This window comes from Calonectris borealis, chromosome 13 (assembly GCF_964195595.1).
Source record: "Calonectris borealis chromosome 13, bCalBor7.hap1.2, whole genome shotgun sequence".
In the NCBI taxonomy this organism is placed as follows: domain Eukaryota; kingdom Metazoa; phylum Chordata; class Aves; order Procellariiformes; family Procellariidae; genus Calonectris; species Calonectris borealis.
In genome coordinates, this window is record NC_134324.1 from 23481083 (window position 1) to 23489935 (window position 8853).

Consider the following 8853-nt stretch of genomic DNA (forward strand, 5'->3'; position numbering starts at 1 on the left):
CATCAATGGCTCTCAAATCCTCATCCTTTGCCATTCCTGCTTCTTGATACAAACCTGGCTGAAGTCCTGGACCTATGTAAATTTGCCCAGTGTACGCTAATCAAATGATAGTGACAAAAGGAATACTAGGTTTAGGATTCCACCCACATATGGTTGTTCCCATTTCATTTCAGTGAACAAATTAACTTAGACGACTGCTGAATTTTGCAGCATTTCATTGTGCTGGGAATTCAGCTCATGTAGGTGAGGGGAAATATGATAGACCTCTGCCATTCCCTCCGACCTTAAGAACCTATTTAACAGCATAGTGTCCCAGGTTTTCCTTATTGCCAGTAGAAAGAGGCATGATCCAGCCTCGGCAAATTCTGAACACTTGTGTGAGCCGGTCATAGCAAATATAGTCACTGGTTTTATGGTCAAATTGGCTCTAATTCTTTAGCAGGTCTAACTTCAGCTCAAAAGAGAGTGCTGTCAGTGCATATGAGACCCAGCATCCCATGCCACTGTACATGGACTGCCAGCCTTTTAACACCAGCGTCTCGGCCCCCAGTCACAGGATACCGTCCTATGTAGACAGCCACGTATTCAGCACCAGAAGGTAAGGGTTTGGGGATGGAATGCAGAGACAGAGACAGAGAAAGCTGCTGGCACAGAAATATTTGACAGAAACTCTGGTCCAGGTTGTACAACCACTGCATCAAGAAGCGAGAACAGGATTTTGTTCCCAGAGGGATCAACAGTATTGCCAGGTCTCACAACACATGGAACAAGATCATTTTTGGACCTGAAGGGCTGAAGAAGCGATTCAGGAGATCTGAGTTCATAATTGCTCTGTAATACTGGAGAGTTCTTGACAGGTTGTATTCAGACCACCTACACGGTGCCTGGAAACCTGACAGATGTGTAGAGACCACATCTGCTTCTCTGCAACTCCGTAACTGCAGAGATAATGATTCAGGAGCAGTCCGGTTTTTATTTCTCATGACCCTCAATGACATAAGAGACAATTTGTACACTTATAACTACTACTTCTATATATATATTTCTACATTCATGTGATCTGAATGTAGCCTTCACCTCTTTTAGCATCTTTCAGAAAGTTGGTGTCACAAAGCTCTCATTTGCTTTTGGAGGCATTTGCAGACTACGACTAGAAAAAATGGGACAGACCTTTATTGTACTTCATAGCCTGTTGTCACCGCCCCGGCACTGTGTGATGCTCACATGTCTCTCTGCAGTGCAAAAAACTCGTGCTTCGTTCCTGCCCTTGGGTTTATATCATAGACCAAATGCATGTCTTGCCCAGAGCAGGGTTTTTCTCATCTTATGATGAGCTTAGCCTGTCCCTCTTTCTCTCTTTAACGCAGCATTGATTTGCAGTGTTTTTCAGCATTGTTTAACATTAAGTTATACAGTTGCCTGAAGCTTTAATCAGGATCAAAGTGCTGATATACAATATAAACATAATCTGTGCCCCAGGGCACTTGCAAGAAAAGAATGACCATAAGCTGTAAGCTCATTTTCTCTATAGAAAGAGCCTGAGCTCTGCCCACAGGTTAAAGCCATTCTGATAATGAGTTCTGTCTTGGAAAAGTGAAAATGTGCAGGTCTGACACCCAGATGGGCCAACTGGTCAGCAGTGCACACGTGCAGATGGTGCAGTGATGGTTTTGGAGAGCGGTAGGAAAGGAAACAATACTGAAGATACATCCATTTATGAACTGCTTCGGCTTTACTCTCAAGCGTTAGATTTTAAGTCTGCTTTCCTAGCCTCAGAGCTTTGTACGCGTGCCGCAGCTGCGGAACCAGCACAGGTGAAACGGGCAGAGCAAAGGGAGAATGCATCGTGATAGTGACTGCTGAGACAAAATATAGTCAGCCGATGTGGGGACTCCAGTGACTCCCGGTACAATGTAATCAGGGTTTTGTGCTTCCTTGCCAGACCTACCCCAGATTACGAAGGGAGAGTTTATGATGGGAGAAGCAGCCCTAGGAACAGCCGATATGACGGCGCTAGTGCCAGGGGGCACTGTGAATTTAACCCCACAGCCGGACGGTAAGAAGTCAAAGGGTGGGATTCAGACTTGTTGACCCAAAGAACACCCCACTGCTACATTTATTCAGTATCTGGAGTGTCCTGACCCACTTCTTTCTAATTCCCTGGATCTAGGGAAGTGTGCGGTGAGGTGCTGTTTGTGTGGATGGCTGTGGTGTGTGGGTGATTTTGATGCTAAGCAGGGAGACATTTAGCCAAGATTCTCGCCACTTGTGAGAATCCCTCCCGTGCTCAGGTTCAGTGCTTGAGATTGTATCACTTCCTTTCATAGCCACGACTCCTTTCCCAGAGATACCACCATGTCCATTTCCCAGAGAAGCCACAGGGTGCCATTCTACATGGACAGCTTAAACTATAACAGCACCAGGTAAATGGGTAGTCTTGATGGTTGTGAGGGAAACCTCCATGAAACTGCTGTGGAAGAGAAGCTAGGAAGCAAAGCCAAGAGCTGAACTAGAGATGAATGGTTTCCAGGGAGTGGATATGTGATCGAGGCACAGAACTGCTCTTAAACCATTCCTAGCAAAAGCTACTCAGCACAGGGTCTGTGCTACATCCATCTCTGGTCTCTGGAGATTTTTTACCATGTGGGGTGCCGGAACAGAGTGACGGGAGAATGAAGGGCTGGTTCCTGGCTACCCTCCCTGGACCAGAAATCCACCTTTGCAGAGGCTACAGGAAAAAAAAAAGAGAGCTAAAAGCAAAGAGAGATGTTGAGAGAGAGGATCACTATCTCCGGAATGTCAATGATTAAATGACTGAACTGGTCCCTGAACAAGGCTGTTGGAGGGGGTAGGAGGTATCCAATATGGGATACCATTACCCTGGGCTTTCTGCAGTCCTTCATGGTAGTGTCAGCCCATCCACGTGCAGTCTGCCACTGTATGGAGGCACCAGTGTAGGTCCGAGTGTTGGATCTGTAAAGGGGAGTATGTTGTGGGTGTGAACAGGAGGCACAAGATCCTTGCACTGGCTCCAGGCAAGATCAGCTTCATCCCTGCAAGGCAAACTTAACAGGTCTCATTGCTGAGTGGATAGGCAGAGCTGTTTTCGGAAGACATTTTAGTGGCCTTCTCCTTTCTGCAGCTTTTGAAAGTATTAAGTTGGGGATAGTTATGCTGGGGATAGTTATGTTGGAGTTTGGCCAATATGTCCCCATCTCCTCCTCTCCTGCAATATGTTGTGTGCCGTTTCTTTCCATAGCTGCTCCCATTCAGGCTACATGACTCACTTATGGTCTGCACTTATTTGAAGATCTTGTTTGATCTTTTCTCCCATGGCCCTATAAATGATACTTTTCCAAATCACTTCTCCAGGGAAGTAGTAGTTTTATGTGGCAGATGTAAACAGAGAAAGGAGCTTTTTTGGTCTGTGATAAAGATTAATTAATCTGTACTGTTAAGGGCCTTAATATTGCATCCTCCTAACAGCAGTGATAGGTCTTTTCTTGGCTGCCACCTTGGATCATGTCACGGCTCGCGTTTCCAGTGCCCATAGACTTTTCTCTCTCTCACCAGGCTTCTCTCAAGTTCGAGTGAGAGGATCTGCAGTCCGATGGCCACCTTACCGCACAACAGCCCAGCGGTCTCTGGGTACCAGCCTGATTCCAGCACTGCCGGGTAAAGAGCAATGGGTGGTCATGACCCTCCCACTGCAATACAGGTTTTGCATGCAGCCATCCTGTCTGGTGAAGACAAGGCAGGCTTTGCTGCTTGGCATCTGGGCCACGGGACATTTCTCAGCCACTTCTGGCTAAGAGCACAGGCATTGCCATCGTGGCCAGAGCCACCCAAAAGGGCGGGATGGGCTGGGAGCTTTTCTCCAGGTGCCCTTTTTTAGGGACCAGGATGTAGCTCGCTGTTTGAGTTGTGTCTTTTCTCTTTAGCATGGCAAAATCATGAATCCTCCATAACACATTGTAGCTGGAGGGACACGATGGAGCTCCTCGTGCCATACACACTCGTCACAGGTGTGGGGCTCTTGGAAGACTCTTTGCCTTGTTGTCAATTATGAGCAAGCGAGCAGTTTGCATACAGCAAGTGTATCAGATTGCGGTGGGGCTGGCACAGGACCCTGATCTGTCACGTATTACAGAAGACAGCGTCCCGTCACGGTGCAGCTGTCAACTCAGTGCTGTATGCTGGGATTTGTGGTTTCCACAGGCTCCACCTCAGAGGTGAAAACTTCTGCACAGTTTTACACAATTTAGAGTGGGGTTTCAAAGTGGTGCGAGGTCAGCGTAGGCTTTGATGGGCAATTTTGGGGTCCTCCTGGCCTTGCTACAGCCTGCTTATCACAACACCTGTCCAAGTAGGAGACTCTCACCTGAAACACTTGACATGGGAAGTGTCTATGCTAAGTTAAAAAAAAAAAGCTTTTCTTGTCTTTCCCTTGCTGTGACACGGCTTAGTTTGCTCATTAAAGAGGAGAGGATTAGTCATAGCTTATAGGCAGCAAGGAAAATGCACCATGGAGAAAGAGCCTGATTAGTTCATTTCATGGCTCTGGGAAGAGAGCCGGTGGGCACGGTGTCTCCCCTCGGTCTGCGACAGACACTGTAGACAGACAGACAGATGGGGGCATGTCATTTTGAAATCAGAATTTTAAAGAGGGAGGAATATGCAAGAAAGGTCAGCTCTGTAAGCAAAAACATCCCCAAAACAAAACAGCAGCAATTTATAATGGATGAAAACGCTGGAGATATTCCAGTGACAAAAAGCTAGAACCACAAGCTCTCTAAATACTTATTGTGTGTATAATCCTGACATGATTTGAAAAAGGCTTATCCTTGCAAAACAGGGGATAACTGGATGATAGAGTTATACTATCCATCCCATTCTTTTTAATTAACTTGATTTGTTTTGGTGGGTTAATTAGAGGGGTATATTAGGTGTTATTTAGCAACAATGCTTAATATTCAACATTTATTTAAGAACAACAGCATCTCGCTCTGTGCCTTTTCATGCACACATTACGTGTCCAAATGCACACATGTGGTCCCTTGCGCTGTCTCTCATTAGCTCCAGTCTTTTCTAATGCAAATGCTTCTCGTTCTGTTTCTATCCCTTCCTAGAAAAGGGATCCTCTTTGTGAAGGAGTACGTGAACAGCAGCGAGTTATCAGCCTCCCCACGCTATGGCAGGTACGAGGAGTGTCCGGAGACAGTCGTGTGTCTACGTACATGTGCAAAGCTTTGCCAGCTAACACACACCAAGCAAGCTCCCAGGCTGGGACAGTTAACACTGCGTCAGCACGCCATTGTGCCTGAGCTAATTAGCCCTGGAGGGATTATTACATTGGGTGGGCAGAGAGTTTTGCTACGACAGCAGTGCTGCTTTGGGGACCCAGATGAATATCTCTGCGGTCCACTGGGCTGTCGAGTCCCGTGGCGGTGACAGGAGGACCTCTGTCCCGCAACTCCTAGTGGAGGGGTAAACTCCCCCTCTAAGTGGGTTGGCCTCTAAGGTGGGTGACGGGATGAAAACACTACACTGCAGTTTTTTAGGCTGCATATTTGGCACCGTCAGGCTTTGCTGTGCATTTGCACACATAAACAAACGATTGGAATTGTTGAGAAAAATGTGGAGGTTGAGGATTCTCACTCAAAAAAGTTATTTATGAGTTAGAGAAAGTTAAAAGATACCATTTTCAAGCTTAAATCTTCAGTCTTTTGTATTTTGCTCAAAGGTAACTAAGTAAAGCTACTCCAGATTGACACCAATGTGACTGAGAGCAGAATTTGGCCCTATGTATATCGTGCTTACATTGATGTGGCAGCCAGTTAACACCCAGTTTGATGCCTCGCTGTTGGCATTTATCCTCCCTCAGTGCTGTGTTGGCATTACTGTGGTAGCTGATTACAGACTCCATAAATCTCTAGCCTTTCTTATAGGTCAGCAAAGCAGATGCCAGCAACCAAAGATAAGCGTATTGCTGCAGCGTCTAAAAAACACAGGCAAACAGAAGGCAGGGAGGGAACATTCAGCTAGGTGAGACTAAGGATGTGTTCCGTGCCTTTTCCTGCATAATAGTTCAGGATTTAGGAGTTTAGTAAGCCATGAAAATAGCTGCTATTTATAGGGTCCATATGTAAACATCAGGACCCCAGTGAGGCCAGAGAAGTTTTACTGATGAGTGTATTGGAGGCAGGATTCACAGATCCTGTCCAGCAGCCAGCACGGGATTTTGCCAATCTCCTCTAGCAGCCAGTGGAAAATATGTTGGTCCCCATAGTCTGGGTCACAGCCTGTGCATGTCCCCACTCCAGGCACGCTGTGGGCCCATGGGCAGCGGAGCCAAGGCAGCCGTGGCTCCCACTGACAGGGGAGCCCTTGTTCCCCCTCCTCCTCTCCTGCTCCCCCTCTTTTTATCCCTGTTCCCAGCCTACCCAGTCTTGCCTCTTCTGCCATTTTAATGAGACAGCCTGGCTCACAGAGGGGTCTGATGGCTGGCAAGGAGTAAGGGGGTGCGAGCACGTGGTTGGGAAGTTACTGGAGGAAGGAGAGAGCAAGAGGGAGCAGTGTCTTGCCCTTTGCTTTGGCAAGGTTGTTGGGTCTTCTCAGTCCCCTCCTGAGCTGCATTTGACACACCCTGGCGTGGGACTAACCGCACCGGCTTCCTCATGCCCCCTGCTCCCCCCGGCACGGAGGGTGACAGGGTGGGAGAGCCTGCAGAGCTGTGTGCCTATGCCACCTCCTTCAGCCTCAGGCTCGAAAGGGGCCCCATTTCAGGGTGCGTGCCCCGGTTTCCCAGCCACGCTGCCCACATTCTGCCTCTCCCCGTGGGCACAGCAGCAGCCAGACACATTTTTCAGTTCTCTGAAGTTAGGTGCTGGGGCCGCCAGCTCTTTGCTGTCTCTGCTTGTCCTTGGAGGTGCCTACTCCTCGCAAACCTTATCTGCCAGGCTGAGCCCAGAGTCGGCTCTGGGTCTGACCTGAGGCACAGTGATTGTGGTGTGGGGCAGGGAGCAGGATACTGCCACCCCTGTGGAGAATCTGCAGCGTGAATACAGCAAAGATGGAGATAGTGCTGCTGACAGCCCCGCTCCGTCAGTCAGTGTGGCCCTCTCTGTTAGGGAAATGCCTTTTCAGAGCTGGTTAGGAAGGACCAACCTTCTCTCGAAGGAACAGGCAGCTGGGATGTTGCAGTTAGGACTTTAGGTTAGTGATTAATGATTCCATCTGAGATGCTTTTCCCATATATCAGTCAAGTGCTGATATTTCCTTCTGTCTCCAGTGGCAGCCTTGTGGATTTGACCGATTTGGAGAGAGCAACCTACAGCCACCACAGCTACCTGTCCAGCGCTCCTCTGCAGAGGTAGGACAGTTCGGGGCTGTCCTTGGGGGTTTCAGCAAACTGTTAAACAGAAATTACTTTAAGGTTTTGCTTTTTTAGAATATTGGTATGTGTTTGGTGAAATAACAACATGAAGTGTAAATGATCTTTGGAAAATACAGTGGCATTGACTTAAAGATCTGTACTGCCCTGCTGTTGTGGTCTCTGCATCCCTGGGTAACACCTGTCCCTCTCTACTGTCACTTGACACAGTCAAACGCATGTAGAAGCAGGTAGCTCATGGGTGCTGGTGTTAGGTAAGAAACCTCCGGTATCAGCGCTGGGACTGGAACCAGCTTGTGTTACAGAGGAATTCACTCTTCTGTTCCTTCACAGGTCCAGTGAACCTGTTTGCAGTTACTGCAGCCGTGAGATCCGAGACTGCCCTAAGATCATAATAGAGCATCTTAACATCTGCTGCCACGAATACTGTTTCAGGGTAAAAAAAAAAACCTTAACTACTGACTGCCTTCTATGTGCTGCTGTGAAATGGAGCGGTGGGAGGAGGAATCTTGGTGCAAATTCTGTCCTTAGACTTTCAGAGTAATGTATATAGTGTGTGCCAAATGCTTGCATCCACATCGGGACAAAAAAAGTCATGCAGTCACAGGTGTTGGTTGTGTCCCCAAAAGTTTTTCGCCTGCTCAAACAAATACGTATTAGAACAAGGAGAATTCTTTATTGTCATCTGATAGAATAGCAGCACCCTCTTTCCTCATGTCTCTGTCCTTGTGGCAGATTTGCTGCTTTGTGGCCTTTGTGCCCCAGTGCAGATCTTGCTGAATCTCTCAAACCTTGCAAAGTTTACAAGTAAAGTCTGTGGAAATGGCGAGTGTGGGAGGAGGAAGCCTGCAGTGGCATTTGTCTGTTGTAGAAAAGTTTAGCCTCAAACTAGGTCACTGCTTTGGCATCCTCACACCTTTATAAAAGGATCCAGGGACTTCATTTCTCTGCTCCCTCCCTGCTGTCATTACTGCATGGTGCTTTGGTTACTGTCCAACCACCTTGTTTTCCCTTTGGCAGTGTGGAATTTGCCACAAAGCAATGGGAGATCTTCTGGATAAAATATTCATCCACCGGGACATTGTGCACTGTGACAAGTGCTACGAGAAACTCTTCTAGGTGAGTGCCCCTGTGCGGTGTCAGCATAAATGGCTGGATGAGAGAGCTCATGGAGTTTACCGAATGAAGAGCATTTAACCCTCACATTTACTGAGTGACCCACACAGGGATTTTCCTGTGGCTTTTTAGTGGGAAGCAGTGACCCTTGTTGCAGAATTAGCTAGAAACATGCTAGAGCTGGTCCCAGGGGTCTCGGTTAGAGCCAGAATCTCTGGCCATAATGTGATAAACAGGCTGTGTTAGCTTCACCTGGGGGAGACAAGCAGAGGGCTGGCCTGAGTGATGACAGAAATGTCCCTTAGAGGTTGAGAGTCCTCTCTGAAGGTAATTAAAGAGTTCCT

The 8853-nt window shown here is 47.6% G+C and overlaps 1 protein-coding gene across 1 annotated transcript in view; it reads left to right on the forward strand.

The window, feature by feature from the left end:
* ZNF185 (zinc finger protein 185 with LIM domain) overlaps window positions 1–8512 on the forward strand; it is a 32483-nt gene extending 23971 nt beyond the window's left edge. Inside the window, exons 24-31 of the mRNA XM_075161830.1 lie at window positions 440–598; window positions 1943–2056; window positions 2328–2423; window positions 3574–3675; window positions 5130–5198; window positions 7292–7372; window positions 7727–7829; window positions 8414–8512. Coding sequence (XP_075017931.1) covers window positions 440–598; window positions 1943–2056; window positions 2328–2423; window positions 3574–3675; window positions 5130–5198; window positions 7292–7372; window positions 7727–7829; window positions 8414–8512 — 823 coding nt within the window. The remainder of the gene's footprint in view (window positions 1–439; window positions 599–1942; window positions 2057–2327; window positions 2424–3573; window positions 3676–5129; window positions 5199–7291; window positions 7373–7726; window positions 7830–8413) is intronic.
* Window positions 8513–8853: the final 341 nt, after the last annotated feature.